The sequence below is a fragment of the Sander lucioperca genome, chromosome 16 (assembly GCF_008315115.2).
Source record: "Sander lucioperca isolate FBNREF2018 chromosome 16, SLUC_FBN_1.2, whole genome shotgun sequence".
NCBI classification, from domain to species: Eukaryota; Metazoa; Chordata; class Actinopteri; order Perciformes; family Percidae; genus Sander; species Sander lucioperca.
This window is the reverse complement of record NC_050188.1, coordinates 7077430-7098428: the sequence shown is the minus strand read 5'-3', so window position 1 is coordinate 7098428 and position 20999 is coordinate 7077430. Positions and strand designations below refer to the sequence as shown.

The window sequence follows — 20999 nt, the reverse complement described above, 5'->3', positions numbered from 1 at the left end:
CATCTCACTATCAGAATTTGATCCATTCGGTCCGATAACATAGTTAGAAGATAATTAGAAGAGCTGCACAATGAAATCATTTAATCCCCATTCAAGTTAGCGGAGCGTTAAACTGGAAGTAGCCGGCTCGGCCGGCGGAGGTTCTTAGCGCGCCTGCACTATGAGCCCCATAATGTGGAAGCAGCGCCGATCAGCCGGGTAATTTTATTCGAGGAAGTTTAACTACTGAGCAACTCTCATAGGCATGAACAGGGCTCCACCTGGAACGCTGTATCCAGGTTTTATTATACCTACATCCGTGGCACAGAATCATAAAGCCCACATGGAGCTCATGTGCGCCTGCCTGGCTGCAGCTTCTAATCTAGATATCAGTATCTGAATCTTGAGCAGATGCAGCCAGTGTCCTCTGGGTGCTGCAAGCTGGGCCTCCAGAGCCAGGGAAGAGCCCAGTCAGCCTCTGGTCCAGGTCAGGGCCGACACACTGCATCTGACTGAAATCTGACATCAGCCCATCATGGACCACCATTTGCGATGATTCTCCCTTAAGACCAAATTAAAAGCTCTGTTGACACAGCAGCTCTGAGCTAACACAACAAACTGAATATTATAACTCATGTTGATAATTGTCTATTTTGTCCCGCAAACATTGTCAGCTCCAATCTGTTTTCTAATCTACACTCTACTATGGTCGAGAGATGGGCCGCCCATGGGGATAAATAATATTATTTTGACAATTACCCTGGATAAATGAGATGAACGAGGCTTACTGTGGGCCGCCATTGAATTGAAACAGTAATTGCTTTGGCAGATAGGCCTTCAGTGGGGCTTGAAAGAAGCGTGGTTGGGGCTGAAACACACCAGCAGGAAAGAACACATACTTTTCTAAGTATATTTTCTCCCTATCATGTCTGTAAGAGTTGATATCTAGACTAAAAAGGAAAATAGTAGCGTGTTGATATTTCATTTTCAACCCTCTGTTGCATTTATCATTACTCATCATCTGGGATCATTACTCATCATCTGTATTGGGTTAAGTTGGGTTCTGATGTGTTTTTGATCCAGCTTGGCAAATTAGATTGGCAAAATACCCAGATTGGCAAAATTGTCAGATTTGCAAAATACCCAGATTTGTTAAGCTAACAGATCTAGTATTGCATCTTTTATCTGTTCTTGTCTTTTTTTATTAGCAAAGAGTATGGACAAAAACATCGGTTGCAGGCCATTCTTTTTCAGATGGTGCTATTAGCAGTTTATATGAGCTATACCAATTAACCAACCAGTAATTTATTAATGACCACACGGCTGAGGTCGCTGGGATTTGCTTAACAGTCACCAAAAGTTAATTCTGTGTCTAGGTCACTTGCTAAAACACCAACATATTGTTTGGAAGACGGTGCTTTCTACAAGTCACTGTCTGGACTCAAGGTACACTGGAAGGTTTCACTCGTAGTGACCAACCCACAGAGAATTATCAGCAGACTCTGCAGTTCCAGCCAGCTCTATGAAGCGTTTAGGTTCAGTCTAACTGCTCTTATCAACCCCGGTTCCAGCAGCAGGCAGCTGTTTTCAGGGGGAAAAGCTCTGTTAGACTCACTGTACTGTAGCTGCTCTGCACAAAAGAGCAGAAAGTTGGCAGCTACGTAGCTGTGAACATTACTGAGCATTTATCAGCTGGAGAGACATATTGTTATCTGAGGAGTTGGTGGAAATCCAAAACAGAGCTAGGAGAGTGAATACTGACTTTTTTCAGGTGGACAGAGACACGGCCTGCAAATGAATGTTAATGTTGGTTCCTATCTGCTGGATGTGTAAATAGCCAACAGATTGCTAACATGCTGTGTTGTCAGATTGTTCCTCTGTACCAAAGTGGCCAAAGAAATCAATTGTGTTGCTTTGAATGTTGCTTTAAACTCTCATGCACGTCATATTGATATTTTAGGCCAATCACCTCACTTGTTCTTAATACGGGACAGCTGACAATGAAAAATAAGGTGTGCAGGGTTGGAAGGCTCTTAAGCCAGCTTCAATGTGGTTGATACATTTAATCTTTACATAAGATATTATTTTCAGGTTATAGCATAAGATTGTGAACATTAACTATGCTACTTGTCAAATCGGTAGTGTTTATGTACGTGCAGACAACAAAGCGTTATTACATATCTCAACTAAATCTTTGATTTTTGTTATGCGTAACTTTATTCACTTACAGACATTGAAAGCTGAACCTCAGTGGATTCTGTGAGGGAATAGAAAGGATTCAGATTTGATAAGCAGATCCGAAGGAATCAAATTCGATAAACTGCTATCCAATTGGAGGCTCGGTCGCGTTAAACCGCTGCTTTGAAGAGCACCGGTGTCGGTTCCAAAAGGCCAAAAGCCCAACCTTGACAAAGGACAGGATGAGTCATAACACACTACCTGCCGCTGCGTGGTTGTAAATTTGACTTATCTGTCTGATGTAAGAGATGAGAGGAGATGAGAATCCACTTTAAATAGATTTCCAATTAAAAAAGCTAATTCGGCAACCATTTTAGGTGAAAGGTTTTTGACTCCAATCTCAGAGCACAGATTAGCATAATTGCACATAATGGCTGATTTAACTTCCTTAAATTTTAATTTGGTAACATGCCCCTCTATTTCCGGGATAGAGGTGGCTGTTTTTTGGGGGGAAGATGGAGCCACTCAGTGGACCCGGGGTGAGGGACCTCACATGGCGGAGGGGAGCAGAGGTCTCTCATATCACAAGGAGATGTCATCCGCTTGGAAAAATTCAATTATTTCCTCCAAATAGCAAAGGTCTGGGTGACTTTGCCACACACAGCTGTGGTGCAGCTTTCAGATAAGGTTGAAGCAGACTGACTCATAAATAACGTGAACTGTCATCGTTTTTCTGTTCCTGCTAATCATTGTGTCGTCATGGTACCGAAAAAATTGAATAAACTCATCCTTCTCTTCTACCCACAGGAGACCAGAATAAACTGCATCCGGATTGCTCGCAAAGGTAACGCTGTATTTTTTTTTTTTTCAATTTTCAAGGTGCTTCATGAACGTGTTCACGTCAATAAATCATTACCCCATGAATTATGATTCATATGAAGAGTATATCTTAAACATGGCAATCATGAAGGCTATCTGTTGGCCACTTGTGCGCCTTCTCCATTGTAAGATACTAGGGATGTTAATGTTTAACCGTTTCTCCGTTGACTGAGTAATACTATCAGTTAAACAGTTAAAAACAACATTATTAAAAACAAAAATGTCCAAGTTTTCCGGACGGGTAAACTGGGACTCCGCTGCCTGGTTGTCAGTTAACAGTTAATGATTGGTAAACAAGGGTCGGTTATTGGTCAGAAAAAACTTACGCCGTAGCCTGACGTGCACCTCTCGAAAAAATGTAACTACAATATGAGTCGCTCGGCCATGGCTTGGTAGCGTTGCATTTCCCCCGACTCATTTCCTGGTTCTCCTTCTCCATAAACAACAACTTTTCCTGCTACGGAACTTTGTTTCTCTCACTATGACTCTAGAGTTGGTACTCGCAAAGCAAATCGCCGTCACTCTCTCACTCGCTCTACCACACTCCCCACGCGCACACACATGCCGGCCCTGCTGCACATTAATGTTAAAAAACCTTATAAAGAGAAATTTTCATGCCATGGGACCTTTAATATATATATATATATATATATATATATATATATATATATATATATATATTTTATATATATTTTTTTATATTGAACATTGACAGATTTACAGGTCACGGCAGTTTCAAATGAAGGTACAACAATCCATCATACAATACAAATCAGGACTGCACATACATAGACATACAGGTAGACAATAAAGATCTATTCTCCCCAAGCCAACCCATACAGCCCTACTGTTATTGTACGCAGACAATCAGACCCCAAGTAAGTTGTAAATGGACCCCAGACTTTATGAAACTGAAACGGTTCCTCTCTCAGATAGAAGCTAAGGGCTTCGAGGGGCATAAACTCCAGTACACTGCATATCCATTGGGCAACGCTAGGGGGTTCCTCTGACACCCACTTCAATAAAATACATCTTCTAGCACAAAAGAGCAGGATTTTAAGACGTTTTAGCTGATTAGAAGGAATATCTGGAGGATGGTCTATGCCAAGAATACGATAAATATTAATATTTCACTAGTCTGCTTCATTGTTGAAAAATGGGATCGGAGGGTTCCTACTGACAGCTTTACAACTGGGGTCCTGGGGCAAAGACATCAGCACTCAGAGTGAAGCCTTTTATTTAAACTACTTCTTCTGAGGGGGGGAATGAGTGTGAGCTCTACAGGTATCATCTTAACTCAGTTGTAATTGTAAGATACGTGTTATATGTTTTGCAGAGCTACTTTGTGGAATTGCAATCCATCCTGCTGTTTTTGCAGTGACATGGATTGGAAGATTGTAATGGATCCTTATGATTATAATAGCTAGTTAAAATAATGAGGTGATACTGGGGGCCTGTTTAACGTCTGTCTGCTCATGTGGTTGCCCCATGGACTCCTTTGTTAAATTGTGTCGCATCCCCATGTCTCAGCAATTAAGCTGCTGAAGAAAATGTTATCATTACCTATTGTAATGAGGGAATGAAAATAAGAAGCAGGTTACATAAAGTTATATTCTGAAAATGTTACCACATTAGCAGCAGCACCGGGGCGAGACAGTTTGTATTTTTCCTGGCTAACATAATGTTAAATAAGTGAATTTTGTGATCATGGATGGTCATAACGACTGTGGGATATTTTTGCGCGTTCCATTGGTTTGAACTACACTGAACAAAATTATAAACGCAACACTTTTGTTTTTGCCCCCATTTTTCATGAGCTGAACTCAAAGATCTAAGACTGTTTCTATGTACACAAAAGGCCTATTTCTCTCAAATATTGTTCACAAATCTGTTTAAATCAGTGTTAGTGAGCAGTGTGAGTGTGGCATATCAAGATTCAAGACAGCATGATTATTGCACAGGTGTGCCTTAGGCTGGCCACAATAAAAGGCCACTCTAAAATGTGCAGTTTTACTGTATTGGGGTGGTCCGGGGGGGGTCCGAAAACTGGTGTTAGAGTTAGGGTTTTCTATCGCATAACTATTTTACAGCAGCTCCATCCGGCGCTTGGTGTCGCCCATGACGATTGTGATTGGTTTAAAGAAATGCCAATAAACCAGAGCACGTTCTTCTCCCATCCCAGAATGCTGTGTGGACTAGCCAGACCCTCCTCCGCACCACAGCGCTTGGGTGGTCTGGCAAAAGCGAGACTACGATGGTCCGTGCATTGTCGTATACACATGCAGCCTCTTTTCTGGAAATCCTTGCGTGTCCGTGCAACCAACACAAGTCCACAGCGGTCCGCTGCGTGTATGTATGAGCCCGTCTCCACCTCATCCATCTGTGAGGTTGTCAGCTTTGTGTCTGCCTGGCTCAGAGCGCCGTCTAGCAAAAAGCCACAAAGCTTAAAACGCTCTCAAAAGTTAGCTTTGGCTGCTTCTCGCTTGCCATGATTGCTCTGCTACCAGCCTCTGTCACGTCCCGTGTGGAGCTTGTGAGCACGCAGCTGAGAAGGCAGTGTCTTGCTTTCAAATCTGTCCCTGGGAAAAGTAACGTTGCGCCGAATTGAAAAAGGAACTACGTTTCGTTACCAAATTTTTAGTAGTAGCGCGTTTTTACCTGAAAAAGTAGTTACGTTACTGTAATGCGTTACACCCAACACTGATGATAAGGGAATGTTTTGTTTCAGGACTGTCTCCTTTTGGAGGTATGTGGCCCTGCCACACTTTTTGCATACTTCCCAGAGAGAGCACTAGGCTGAACTAGGCTTCAGCATCTGTGTTTTAGGCACCTGCAATATCTTTGTTTACATTAAAGGTTCAGCTAAACGTAACGCCTCCAGCATGAGTTGAAATACTTTTCAGGAAGACAGGAACTCCAGAGAGTTGGGACAGCACTGCACAATAACACATCATGGTTATACTGTACTGCCTGCCTAATTGTCTCCTCAATTGAGTGTTCCAATGCTCCTGTGTAATTGATCAAGGTCTCCCGAACCTTCTTCACGTATGTAAAATGAGTTGTGCTGCGTGCGTCCTAAGGTTTTTTTTTCTCATCTGTTTTCTGGCTATTTTTGTAATTATGGCTGAACATTACTGTGGGATATTTTTGCAGTTCCAGTGGTTTAAGTGATGTGGTCCAGGGTGCATGTCAGAGACTTGTACAGTTCTCCTGGCTCAGGCTGCTGCTTAGGGGATTTGACCGGGACTTAGTGTTGTTTTGGGGTGCTGCCGGGAGGAAGCCCTCGTGCCAATCTGCCCTCGACAGAGACACAGGAGGAAAGGTGAAAGCAAACATGCATCCGTGTTTTCTCTCTCTGTTCCTCTTGAATCACTGACACTGACATTCTGGCAAACCTCTCTCGGGCTCGGATTGCTTTGAAATCCAGAATGCAGTAACGTATCCTCTTGTCTTTTTTTTTTGGTGTTCTACCTGAGAGAGGAAGCGACCAGGAGTGTTTGCTTGAGAGACAGACATAGATGGAAGGCTCTCTGTTCAAACAATAGGGGAGAGGGAGCGAGACAGAGGGTGAAATGCCCTCCCCCCATACTGAATTATGTCTGAAGTTTGTAGTGCTCTTGGAAAAGGTGGCAGTTAAATTGGATTCCTCTCGCTGAACTCTGTCTTATCTGAAGTGCGATGACATCAAAGCATCCTGCCCTACTATTGTCTGCCAGCGTGTCGCGTAAGTGGAGGAGATGGGTTGCAGGTGTATTTATAGAGGCGTTTCTTACTGTAGCATATACAACTGTGGTAGGCAGACCCAGAGCACACGCTGATGTTACTCCAGTTCCCTCAGAGGTGCCACAGAGGTCTTGTTAAGACCGCTCCTGGCTGCTTTTCATTTCCTCTCAGCAACTTCCCACACAAACAGATGCTGCCAGCTGTGTTCACCGCAGCACCTGGCAAAGCCACCGCAGTGGTGGGCGAGTGGTCTTTTTCGCCACGCCACCCGGACGCTTTGCTATGTTTTTTTGTCCTCGGATGAAAAGTGGGCAACATTAGCTGACACTAAAGAACAGTGAGAACATGTTCATTACAAATGAAATCGTCTTGAAAGGTTCGCCATTCTGCGACGAAAGGATGCTTTTATTCATCTCAGCTCAGGCGGTAGAGAAGCAGCAAATTTACATTTAGCCTTTGGAGAATTTGAAAATTTAGCTTAAAATCAGTTTGACAGCTCAATGAATTGGCCCCAACCTGTTATTTGAAACCGGCTTATATTAGATGTGTGGGTTTTCAAATAGAAAAATGTGACAAAATATGCTTATTTTGTCACATTTATCTATTATGCAAAGGATCCCTACAGTGGTCAACCTTTTTGTTAAAGGGTAAGATCCTTTTTGTTTAACATGAAACTGAAAAATCGCTATCGCCAAACCAACCAGACTCCATCAAATAAATTTCATTTTGTCATCATAAATCACACTTCATCATCATCACACAGAAACTAAATAAAACTATCAAAAGCCTTCTTGGTTCATCTTTCCACTGTTCCGACAATCACCACTCTGGTTTGGTTGAGATAAACCCTCAATTCATCCATTTACATTTGAAAATACTCTTAGCTCTATACACGCAGAGTCTGGTGAGTTTGGCGATTTTGGGTCTGTTTCCAGTTAAACAAAAAGGATCTTACTCTTTAACAAAAAGGTCTCTCTCTGTAGGGATCCTTTCCATAATGTTGTCAGACACTTAGAATAATAATCTGAGCCTGCCGGTTACAGCGTTATGGCTCAATACTAGACCATTTTCAAAGGTTTTTCTTCACATCAGTCACTTAAACACCAACAAATGGGAAAAGAGGGTCCATATTAGCCTGACAAGCCAGACCCACATCAAGATGTTGTGTCTGGGAACTCACCATTGGCAGGGCTCAATCCGAGGGGCGGGATAAACAGTTGTCTTTCAAATTCCCTCTGCACTCCAAGCCAACCAGAGCAATGCTAATTGATAGATTAAACTTTTGCCGTATCCGGTCGGCAAAACTCTGAAAACATCTTCCTTTTTTAAGAATGACTTCAGTGCTTAACTCCAAGTCTTCCAGAGTCGCGGCCAAAGCCGATTCGAAAGACAGCAGCACTCTTCTTTGTTTTCAAGTAGCAGGGAATTCACACGGAACCGTCGCAACTCTGCCGTCCTTATGTTAAGCCTGCCCACCGACTCTATACACGATGTGATTGGCCTGACCAGAATTTGGTTTTTCCAGCTCGCAAGCCAACGGAAAGTTGCTAGACGACCCTGGCTGTAATTACATTTGCTGCCGCTAGGGTGCGTCTAGATTTCTAGTCTAGGTCCATGTTGGAAAATGCCGAAATTACCCTTTAACATCATTCCTGGCTGCTTTTTATTGGTCAAAACTCAGACAACATTTGCAGTATGAAGAACAACTTTAAAGTCATACCAGGGCATTTCTGCTCATGGCCTCCATTACAGAGAACATTCCTTTGTAATGTGCTGTGTAATATGTTCCCTGTGAATTTCCTTGCAGGACCACTGCACCATTTTTTGTTGTTGTGTGCAATAAAATTTATTGTGATCGTGAAGTGATTGCCATTTTCTAAACATGGCTCTAAAAAGCCGAATGACTCACCCAGCATGATTTGTGTGATTATGGCAGCTCTGTCAGGCTCTATTGTCTGCCCCGAGCTATAGTCCCCACCAATCCACAGCTTATCAAGCCAAACTCCGCATCCTGCCTCACTGTAAAAGGCTTTTCTTTGCTCTCTTCACAAGAGACAGACAAAAGCCAATACCTCCCCTGCGAAGCAGCATTGTTTAAATACAGAGCTGCTGTCCAATTCAGTTGTGCTGTCAGTCTCGCCACGGCATGTCTGGGACTCTTACATGCTTCCATCTCTCTGATTCCTCACGTTATTTGTTTTCTCATCATGCGGTGGCTCGATAATGAAGAGCACACTGCCAGAACTGTATTTATACTCCTTCGATTCATTCGTACTTAACAGCAATTTCTCACCTTTGGATGGAACATAGTGGGGAGTCCAGATGAGTCATAGAGAGGGAGATTTCATGCTCTTGGCTAGCTGCGATGGGAATGCACTGAGACTGTGACATATGGGTAGGAGGGAAATAGCTGCCTGAATGAGAGCACGCATCACTGCAGTAAGATAGCTAGAGTGTCGTCTCATCCGAGCCACACATGTTCAGCTCCCCTGCTGACATCAGTGTACTGAAATAGTGTTTGAGCCTTCTCTGATGCTGTCTAATAATAAGCAGTACACTAGTCGGCCGATTATTGTCGTCTCTGTGAAAGCTGCAGCTGGATCTGTGGAGACCTCTAACACGCTTCACTCCCTCCCCCGGTGGGTTTGGAATCAGCCTGGTGGATTTTGTTATTTTATTTAACCTATATTTAACCTGGAAAAAAAACTCACTGAGATTAAAGATCTCTTTTTCAAAAGTGTCCTGGCCGAGACAGGCGGCTGAACAGTCATACACAAAGTACGCAAAAACATTAAAAACATAACACAACGACTGAAGCAGCAAATATTTCCCAAAGCCAACCACAATCATACATTCACCAGGCAAAACTTCTACAGCCAGATGTGTCTGACTAATAAGTAATTTAGCATCCTCTTAAAAGCGACCAATGAGACCAGCTCTTCTTTTCTTTAATTTAACCTTTACTTATACAGCTAATCTCATTGAGACACAAGGGGCCCTATCTTTCACCCGGCACGGCACAAAGCCCGATGCAAGTGTCTTTGCTATTTTAAGACCATCCAGCGCCCACGTTGTTTAAATAGCAAAAGCACCTGCGTCCATCTTTGCGCCCATGGGCGTGCTGGTCTTACTGGGAGGTGTGTTCAGGTGCATTCTTGGCATATTGCTATCTTGAGGCAGCGGGAAGTGATCGCGCCATTGACCATCAAAAACCTGGGCTAAAGTCAATAATGCAGCATTTCATTGTTATTTTAACAGCAAATTAGTAAAATGCGCCTAGGCTTATGCACGCGCACACTATGCTTGTTTGACACACACACACAGGGACGCACAACAGCACACAAACATTAAAGATTACAAATAAAAATATTACTGTGCAAATCCGCCATCATAATAGCAATGCGCCAAGGTACAAACGCGCCTGGCTTTCAAAGGGAATGGGAGATGACACTGATTGGTTTACTGCATGTTACGCCCAAAACACACCTATGACTTAATGAAGACACTAAGTACAACCCTTTTGAACCATGCGCCTGGCGCACTGAGGGCCCTATTTTAACGATCTAAGCGCACGGCGTGAAGCGCATGGCGCAGGTGCGTTTAGGGCGTGTCCAAATCTACTTTTGCTAGTTTGAAGGCGGAAAAAAGGGTCCGTGTGCCGGGCGCATGGTTAGCTTAGTATTGGAACAGGGTGCAATCTTCGGTACCCATACAACCACAAGACACAGCATGTTGGCTGTGTCCAAAAAAGTCAAATGTATGCTATAGATACCCTCAAAAATGACCATAATGGAACACAATAACAGCAGTGTACACTACTACTGTATGTGCTAACTATCCCACAATGCAATGCATAGCAGTTAATAGGTGTGAAAATGATCAGGCGATCATGATCAGGCGAATGATCAGGCGAGAGTCTCATGTTGTCTTTGGGTCAGATTTGACCCATTTTCAAAGTTTGTTTTATATCCGAAATGAAGGAAGTCGAAATAAGGGTAAAAAATGTTGGAAAAAAAGCGACACAATTGATAAAAAAAACTTCAAAAACATCGAAAATAGTGTCATAAACATCGACAAAACGTCAAAAAAGGGACAAAGACATTGGAAAAATGTTTTTCATGGTCAAAGGGAAGACAACACAAGGGTTAAATCAAATTTATTGAAATACACAAAAGTAAACGTGCTATCAGTTTATCAGTAAAGTGTGTAGTGTATGGATGTGTGTAGGTGTTGCAATGTTAGAACGCAAAAGTAACTCAACCCAAAGTCTAAACAAACCAAGCAACCTTGAGGAGGGAGAGAGGAAGAGTGACTGCCCAGGCACTCCTATTTACAGGCATGTAATCAGTTCATCCAGGTGTCAATCATCAGTCCTTATCAGCCAATCCCCAGATCCCAGCAACCAAAGGGACTTAATAGGTCTTGAACCCTAGGAGCCGTCACACTTTCTAGTATTTTAGCATCATCTAGCTATACAGATGCTACTAACTCAACATTGCAGTGCACTGCTGTACCATCATAATAAAGATTATTACAGTCAAACATTATCTTTATTAATATATGCACATATAAAAAAATATATATGTTTCGTACAATCTGTGGATGGAGGCACACTGTGTAGCTCAAGGACCCAAGGCCTGAATGACACTTACTGACAGAAGAGTTATGTCATAAACGTTTATGACTTGTTTATGTTTATGACACGTTCATGACAGTGTCATGTCACTCTCATGTAAAGCCTTCAAGTAAAGTGTAACCGAAAGTAGTTCCAATGAAAACTCTTCACAGTGAGGTTAGGAAATGATCCAGGTTAAACAGGATGCTGGCAAATGTTTTTAAATCATCATAATCTCATGTAAAATCCCAACACAAACATCCCAAAACCTAGCAAAATAAAAGCAAAATAATTTGCATTGCTAGATAGAGACCTCCATAGGACTTACTGTTTAGGCTGTCTATGGTAAAATAGCAGCACACTTTTCTTGTTTTGTGCCATACAGCAGTGAAGAAAGCAGACCTACAGGCTCTAGAGCAGCAGAAGCTGCCAATCCTCTTCGCAACAGTTTTGTTTGTTCGATCGTCATTATGCTAAAATGATTTATTGACATCGAACCGCTACATGTAACATCTTGTTTTTGCGATAAGAACCGTACAACCATTTGTGAGCTGTAGACGAGTCTTCCTCCCTATCACCTCTCTGTCCCACTGTGCAGCTGCCTGTAAGGACTCCAAGCGAGCTCTGGAGGTATCCCAGCATGCCGAGGACATGGGTCTGATCCTCGGGGCCTGCGCCGGCGGCCTGGTGGTCCTCATTCTGCTTCTCGGGGCCATCGTCATCATCGTCAAGAAGGGGTGAGTGGCTGTGGAAACATTTGTGTGTCAGCTGGCCAGTTGACGCGAGATGGGTCAGACCTTTTCAGACATTTACGGTCTGAAGTCGTATTGTTCCTGCGTAGCCTATCCAAAGGAGTCCATTTATCGTTATCCCACTTGGCAGATAGGGTCTATTGAAGAACACATTTGGCAATGTGAGTGAATTACAATCAGAGTTAGTAGAATGGTAGAGCATTAAATCCCAAACTCTGCCGCCGCTGCTTCAGCCAAGCTTTTGTGTTTCATCTCATCTTTTAATTTCAAGGTCTGCGTGTTGGCTGAGCATATTCAAAAACGCAGCCTGCTCACACTGGAATCGCTGGCTGCTTTCCACCTGCAAATTACCTCTGTCGTCGATCGCACCTGCAGTGTATTCTTCTTCCTTCGCTCGCCGGGCGATGGTGGAACACTCATCTGAGTGTGAAATATTTCATCAAGGGGCATGTTATTCCATTGCCCACTCAATTACATGAGGCGAGCAGCTGCGAGGTGCCAGTGGATGGGCTAGTAATTGGTTAGGAAGGTTGTTTTTCTTTTCTTTCCTTTTTTTTTTTTTTTTTCTTGCTTTTTTTTTTTTTTTGGAAAGGGGAACTTCTCTGCCCTGAGGAATTTCTCTCAGAGAGTATAGGGAGGTGGCCGGGTTGGTTCAGTGGTAGAGCAGGCGCACATATATTGAGAGATTTATGCCTCAACGCAAAGGTCCAGGGTTCGAATCCAACCTGTGACAATTTCCTGCATGTCTTCCCCCTCTCTCTCTCTCTCCCCTTTCTTACCTAGCTGTCCTGTCAAATAAAGGCGGAAAAGCCCAAAAAATAATCTTAAAAAAAAAAAAAAGAGAGTATAGGGAGAGTGAATGGGATGTCTGGACGGAGGCAGTGACTGATAAGATTCAGTGGGCCAATCTCTCAGGCACAATAGGAACTAGACAGCCACATGGGGGAAACATATTTAGCCACCAGGTATTGTCACTCATATACAGTTAGAATGTAAATACGTTTTTAGTCCTGTAATCATTTAGAAAACAGGAGATCCCCTGCAGCATAATTCAGTAGGGTGCTGCTCAAATGCAGGCAATGGGAAATAAGAAATAAAAAAAGGCTGTGCTAAACAGCAAAACTCAGCTCTGGAACAACTTAAAGCTTTGTCACTTTCTGCAAGTAGATGAGCAACTTTTTTTGCACATGCTTCATCAGGCTCAAGCAAGGCTGGACATACATATCCACCCCTCTATACCAAATAGAAATTTTTACTTGTGTTATTATAGGCCTCCTGCACACTGGATGCGTGGCGTGAGCGTGTCAGCTGCGTGGCGTGTCTGTTTTTATTTCGGCTCCCGTGTTAACAGGTTAGAGCTTGCACACTGCCTGCGTGACGAAAACGCGTGCATGCTAGAAATAGGACCGACGCCTATTTTTCACGCGACACGCAAGAGTGTTGGAAGCATTTCCAGGCAAAATAGAATACAAAAAGATGTTTATAGGTCATTCACTAATACATTTAATAAATGACATTTTGATGTTTGAAAGTCTCTAAATCAGTATATATTTATGTTTATGTTTATGGAAAACATACATGTGTACAGACAAGGCTAGCAGCAGCAGCAGCAACACCGCGTCAGACACGTTTCTGGTGTGCGGAGACATAGAAAACGCCACGCAGCCGCCACGCAACTGACACGCAACAGAAATGCCACGCTCACGCCACTCAGGCAGTGTGCAGGAGGCCTCAGATCTTGGTAGAAGCATGCTGCGTGTTTATTGGCTCACTGACGCTGATGAGATGTTACTCGTGTTATTATAGGTATAGGTATTTGAATGACGAGGCATTTTCCGATACTCAAAACTTTAGAGGCAAGTCGGTCGGTGCCTAAAATAATCAAATTCAGTACCCAGCCCTAGTGCCAACATAAATAGATATAATCCAGGTAAACCTCAGAAAATGTAAAGTTTTCATTGGTCCAGAGCTGAGTTAGATTCTTCCTTCTTTAGGCTTTGATCCTACTTCATGATTGCTTGCTTGGAACATTCCAACGCACTGAGCATCTTCATTTATCTCTCTGATGCCCATCTTGATAAACCATAGTCACCTCTCCTTTTTTTTTCTCCTCACTCTCTGTCTCTCTCCTTTCCTCCTCCCTGGTGCTAATCAGAAGGGACTTCTATTCTTACCCTTACTACCCGTAAGTTGCTCCTTTCTCCATCTTCCACCCTGACGCCATCTTCCCCTTGCTTGCCCTTCGTAGTCCCAGGATAACTAGAGTGGAAATGAGCATTGCTATCTCCACCCCATCCTCCAGTATAGATGCCTTCCCTTCCTTCCACCTTCTCCTTTCACCCACCACCTCCACCTCCACCACAACCCCACCGCCACCCTTTTGCTATCACCGAATCGCACTTTCCACCCTCGTCCAAGTTCAATCTCGTAGCCCTTATATTTCCCCCTCAGTCCAATTTCTCATCTCCTCACCCGCCCTCCTTTCCTTTCTTCCTTATCTCTTTGCCTGTCTTTCTTTCATCCTGCCCCTTCTCTGTTGTCCTCTGTCTATTATTACTCTCTCTCTCTATCCTCCCACCTCTCTCTGCCTCTTAACAGTAGGAAGAAGGTGGCCATAAACAAGGCAGCCATGTCCTACAGGCAGGAGAAGAGTCGGAAGCTGAGCTCGTTAGACTGCAGCATGACAGAGCAGAGCACTCTCCAGCAGGATGAGAGGATGGCCCACTCCTTCATGGATGCCCACGGCTGCAATGCTCGAAGTAAGACAGCTAGGAACATATGGGTACTCTTGAGAAAGTGTCTGGAGACTCTGCAGCCCCCTCCTACCTGAACTTCAGCCATGTTTACTTCCAAGCATGTATCCAATCTGTTCTGCCAGACCATAAGGTGCTCCCAACAGAGAGATCTCCTGCAAGTCTCTCGCCTGTTTGAGTATTCTGCAGTGCCAGTCAGCCCTCACATCACTGCAGAATCGCTGACTTTTTTTCCCCCTGAGCTGCCCCAACACTTTCTTAGCCCGAGTTTACATTAATAAAGAAAGAACAGAGTGCAGAATGTCAGCGGCATACCGTGAACTGTGTGTGTTCATGTTCCCAGATGAACAGCGTAGCTCCGTCAACGAGTCCAGCAGCTTACTGGGAGGCTCGCCCCACCGCCACTGTCGGAGGAAGAGCTCGCCCTATCACACGGGTCAGCTGCACCCTGCTGTAAGGGTGGCCGACCTCCTGCAGCACATCAACCAGATGAAGACGGCTGAGGGATACGGCTTCAAACAAGAATACGAGGTAAGAAGGAGGAAAAGAAAAGAAGGATTTACACGACCTTTCATTTACGGCATAGTTCCGGTGCCGCCGATGGTTCCGCCGGATGTCCCTCACCTTCTGCTTTCTTTGTGTTGGTATTCTAAACTCTGGTCGATTCGGGAAACACCCTCCAAGCTAGAACCGACGTTCAAAACATAGGCCTGTTTATCTTTTTTTTTTTTGTAAAATTCTCATCACACACTCGACAGCCATTTTAATTCCAGAGCTTGCCTCCCTACGTACACAAGTTCCTTCCCGAGGCTATCTTGCAGAGGCACTGTTGCTCCGTCCGGCGCTTAGCGCCGCCCAAGACGATTGTGATTGGTTTAAAGAAATGCCAATAAACCAGAGCACGTTTTTCTCCCATCCCCGAATGCTGTGTGGACTAGCCAGACCCTCCTTCGCAGCGCTGTGGAGGAAGGTCTGGCAATACGAGAAAAAAATCAACGTGATAATGCTTTGTTATAAAAATGGCTGGCTCTGGCCGCCCGGATAACTCAGTTGGTAGAGCGGGCGCCCATATATAGAAGTTTACTCCTCGACGCAGCGGGCCCGGGTTCGACTCCGACCTGCGGCTCTTTGCTGCATGTCCTTCCCCCTCTATCTTCCCTTTCATGTCTTCAGCTGTCCTGTCAAAATAAAGGCTGACATTTAAAAAAAAAAAATCAAATTATGCCGTTTTTCCACTGCGTGGTATGGCTCGACTCTACTCAACTCAACGTTGTGGATAGCACTACACTTGACAAAGTGCAGACGTTCCTCTGTTTGGTTGCCGATGAAAGGATTCAGCGAGTATCGCGTTGAAGATGAAGTCACGGCAGTTTCACACAGCGATCAGCTGAGAGTCCCACCTGCACTGAGGGGGAACTATCCGTAGTGGAAAACCAAATAGAGAAAACTGCTGGTACCAAAAAAGTGAGTCGAGCAGAGTCGTGCCATGCAGTGGAAACACAGCGTTAGTTACAACATAGAGTTAAGACTTAAGATGTAAAGTCCTTCTCATCTGTTGATGTGGTGGAACGGTTAGAAAGATGACGAGATTAATGATGGAAACATATTTCAATATTCACTCTGGGAGCACATTTCCTGTGACGGACTACATCACTTTATGTTAGACAGTTGTGTAAAATAAAGCCAACTTCGAAATGTACAATCAGTACTGTGTTGTACAGTTATCGTTACCTGCTCAAATTAGACAATGCCACACGTTTGATTTTATGCTGCATTCACTAAAAAATGGGGATTGTTTCTGGCAACGTCTGTTTAGGTGTTGATTTTTAGCCCAGGAAGTTTTCCACAGACTTTTGCTGCAGATCTCAGCCCCATCCAACACCTTTGGGATGAACTGGAATGCCAACTGTGAGCCAGAACTGATCACCCGACATCAGTGTTGGACCTTATTAATGTTCTTGTGTCTGAACAACATCTAATGGAAAGCAGAGTGCAGGTTTTCAGAGCCTGTATTAAAATAGCTACATTGACTTCATCATTTGTATGCGTTGTTTGATAGGCAAAGTGAAGTACGCTGTTGTTAGAAAAGACTAATAGGAGAAGTGGCGCTGATACTCTCTTTCTTGTTCCAAGAAGACGTATTTATATGGGGACAAAGAATCTCTGCACTTAAGCTAACGTTGGTTTAAATTGGTTTATACTATGAAGCAGCATCCGGTGCGTACAATCAGCCACCTGAAAGCCACGGGGCTCAAAGCTGTGAGCTTTTATTTCTCCAACACGTAGACCATCCTGTCTCCAGCTGGGACAGAAAAAGGAGTGGAAACACTAATACAGACAGTTTCATATGCAGTTAGTGTAGAGAGCCTGTCTCTGTGTTACTGTAGACACCTGCTGTCTACTTTAAAAAGGCTTAAATGGAGTGTTTAATAATCATGAGCGGGCAGTGAAACGCTGTTTTACTTCATCTGCATTACAGAATGCAGATATGCTAAACTTTGTGGTGCGGTGTGGACTAATAATGCTTTTCAAAGTTCAGTTTTCTTTTGCCTTTAACATCATGTCCTCCACATAAACCAGTGTTGATGAGTCTTTTTTTGTACATCCACCTGGAGGAAGCCAGATGCACTTTTTTTTCCGATTCCCTGAGGGGCCAACAAATTTCCCCCCACCAAAATCAATATATAGGTCGCTTTTTCACTCCTCAGTCTGGCTCCCCATTGCCTGGAGAAATAAACAAGATGAAGGGGATCAGCGTGCACACTGCTGTCAGACTTCATAACCCTTATTTCCCACAGGGTCGTTCTGGTGCCATTGATCAGACATGTTGCAAGGCATTGTGGGGGGTTGTGAAAGAGTCAAGCCCTCTGTGTCGGTAGGGTACTCTACGTGTTGTGCTTGGAAGCCAACATCTGGAGCCAGTGAACAAACATTGACAGAAAGCATATCATGGGCCAGTAACAATATGGAATATCATTTAACTCAAAAATGTTTTTCTTATGTTTTCGTCCCCTAAAGATTCGTGACGAGACAAGTTGAAACTCACGCACCGCACTGGAACATAACTTCTGACTTTCAGGCTTTTTTGTAGCTGGATATATTATTTGTTGGGTCTAAATATGAATGTGTATAACGTTAGTGATGGTGAGATGCTTGCTATAGTCGCATTTCTAGTGATGAATCAGCGAAAACGTTTTATTTTTCTGATTCGCTGCTTTCTGCTAACCCTGCTCCCTCTCTTCAGTCACTCTAGCTCGCTCGACCACATACCCCGCTCGTTGAGCCTCCGTCTAAAGCTCTGCCATTTTAACCAGTTGACAGTTTGTAACATAGAAATTAAACGGATTATGGATCATTTTATTTCTATAGTTTATAGCTGCCTTTATACAAGTTGACATTGCTATTTATTGGCTGTTGAAACAGGTGACGTTCCTTACGTTTTAAAACCAGCCTCTGGAGACTCGACCAGCTGAGCCATCAGCTGGTTAGAGTCGAGCTGAGACAGCCAGTTACGACTACTGAATATTTGGTCTGAACTGGGCTTTAAATGTCAGACCTTGACTATAGTGACTTGTATCTGTTCAAAGTTTGTCACTAGAGATGTGTTTTCACATTCCTCTACTGAAAGAGGGTGATGTCTGTGCACCTCCCCGGAAATTTGAGATACAAACGTATCCCGGGCAAGCTATAGTTGCTACGTCACAGATTTGAAAGCCAATCGCTGTTTAATATGAAAAAGCCTGTAAAGAAACTTGAAACTTCCAGCGCAAAGCGGACCATCAGTACAGAGAGAGAAAACACGCTGGCATCACAGCTTGGTCAGCCACTGCCAGTTACAAGCTAACAAGCTAACAAACAACCTGTTGCTGCAGCCTCCTGTCTGAACCCAGCATGAGGCTCAAACACGTATGGCTGAATCTCTCCGATGGTTCTAGCCATCTTGATAGGCACTGCTCTTTCACCGGTCAACCAGCGCGAACAGTGGTGGTGGGCAGAATATATCAATGAGGGAGAAAGGGTAGATATTAATCGTAGCAGAGTATTTCTACATACTTTAAATGTGTCTGGAGACTACTCTCTAACACCACCAATGTGTAGCACCCACCTGGGTGATGCACGGCAGCCTTACGACCCCAGACGCTCACCACACATCAGCTCGGCACAGAGGGAGGGGTGGAACATGTTTTTAGTGGTGGGGGAAACTCCACACAGAAAGGCCCAGGACGACCAGGGTTCAAACCTGGTACCTTCTTGCTGTGAGGCCACAGTGCTGCTATATTTGTTTTTAGCTTGATCTGCTTCCCTCAATCGGCTGAAAAGTGGATTAATGCAGCTTTAAAAACCTGTGAGCGAGATATGTGCTGAGTGGAACATTTTCCATAAAAATAGACTTGTGCTGTGTAATAATGGTGTAACACTGTTTCTGAATGCCCTCCAACAAATCTTTGGCTAAGACAAATTCCTGGGCTGCAATTTCTTGTTAGTTATCAGCCAAGACATACATGCTGCCAATATACCTGAGAAATAAGCTACAGTTTATACATGACAGACAAGTAAACAAACCAATAAATGGCCCCAGTGGATTACATCATATATGTTTTTAAGGCTTAAAGAACCTGATAATCTATTTTCTCAGTCAGCATTGTACAATAACTAATGTGATCCGACATGAACACGTAATCCAAAGTTGGAACGGTTTTGGTTATTTCACATTTAAGATTTCTGGTTTGAAGTGGGCGGGGCTCGATTGGAACACGGTGATGTCACATACTTTCATGCACCAAAAAGGATTTGGCAATATTTCCTAATTTTAATACAAAATTTTTGTGGTTGTTTTGCTGATGTCGCCAACCCAAAATAGCCCTGATGAAGTAGATTAGCTAAGACTGTTATTAATAAATCATACCTTATTCATTAATACTTAATGTTACAGGGGTAATACTTTGAAATTTGTACTCAAATGTTTAAGCCTAAAGTGTTGAGCATGTCGAATTTAACTGATAAGCTAATAAAGAAGAAAGAAATAAAGCTCCAGGAAGGTGAACAGAATGTTGTTGAGGCTCCAAAAACACAGTGCTGGACAAAGGCAGGTTTGTTAAGCAGGATTAGATCAGACTTTACCTGTACAGGATCCAGTGACAGATGTAATCCACTGATCAGCTTGCTTTGTGCGTCTCTGCCGGGGTCTCAGGTGGTCCCAATTTGGCCCTCCTGGGGGCCCGGGGGCAGACGAGAGACAGCGTGCCTCACTACGAAAGCCTCAGGCTGTGACTTACAATGGCAACAGAATATGACACGACAATCATCAGTTTAGTGTCATAAAATAATAAGTTTATAAATTTAGATAGTTAATACTTTGTCAGTGGTTAATAAATGTTTTGTAAACCCTCTAAAAACATCTGGACGGCTATTATGAAGTTGCAACTAATGCTTATAAGAATAAGTTAATGATTATTAAATGGTTTATAAAGGATCAAATAACATTCATTTTGCCCCATTAAATCTTTTTTTGGCGCTCTATAAAAGAGATTATTTGATTATTTGTACACTGATAATAGCTATCTAAATAATGTTTATAGATGCTTTACGTAGTCTTTATTAACCATTAATAAGGTATTATAGTCATCAAATGCAACTTTCTAAAAAGCCATCCAAATAATGTTTATTGATGGTTTATAAACGAGGGTACGCCACTGATACCGAGCTGTCCAATAAGACGTGAGCAATACGAAGACATCTTCTTCCCGTAGACGATTGTTGTCATTAACAGAAACTTAAAGGACAAGTCTAGCGTAAAATGAAGGTGTTAATAACACATGGGTACCGAGTCGACCGTTGTCTGGGATATGTTTTCATGCTAATTGAATGTTACCAGTTTTAGTGCAAACCGCTAATTAGCTTATAAAGCTAGTCATCGGGGCACGGGTAAAGTAAAAAGAAATAGCTATTTCTATACCACTAACAAAATAGCACCACACTTCCACGCTAGCATAATGAGGGTCCCTACATGTAAACCAAAGCATTGAGAACCTTGTAAGTGTACAGTTTATTAAAAAGATTAAAAAGACAGTACCGTTCGGTATACAGGCAGGCGCCATCTTGGGAAAACGGTCATGACCA

General features: G+C 43.3%; 1 protein-coding gene and 1 long non-coding RNA gene across 7 annotated transcripts in view; one reads left to right on the top strand and one right to left on the bottom strand.

The window, feature by feature from the left end:
• Positions 1 to 20999, top strand: part of LOC116035679 (receptor-type tyrosine-protein phosphatase U-like) — a 237639-nt gene that overhangs the window by 161591 nt on the left and 55049 nt on the right. For 2 of the 6 annotated variants that reach the window (XM_035992827.1, XM_035992826.1), the window contains exons 13-17: positions 2965 to 3001; positions 11973 to 12111; positions 14282 to 14311; positions 14728 to 14885; positions 15223 to 15410. In XM_035992827.1, coding sequence (XP_035848720.1) covers positions 2965 to 3001; positions 11973 to 12111; positions 14282 to 14311; positions 14728 to 14885; positions 15223 to 15410 — 552 coding nt within the window. Of the gene's footprint in view, positions 1 to 2964; positions 3002 to 11972; positions 12112 to 14281; positions 14312 to 14724; positions 14886 to 15222; positions 15411 to 20999 lie in introns of all 6 variants that reach the window. The other 4 variants (XM_031278925.2, XM_031278924.2, XM_031278927.2 and 1 more) reach the window with 2 other exon arrangements.
• Positions 66 to 15400, bottom strand: LOC116035680. Its single transcript, XR_004101427.1, has 3 exons — positions 15390 to 15400; positions 8862 to 8868; positions 66 to 153 (listed from the first exon to the last, which is right to left on the bottom strand). It is a non-coding gene; the product is annotated as an uncharacterized LOC116035680 (long non-coding RNA).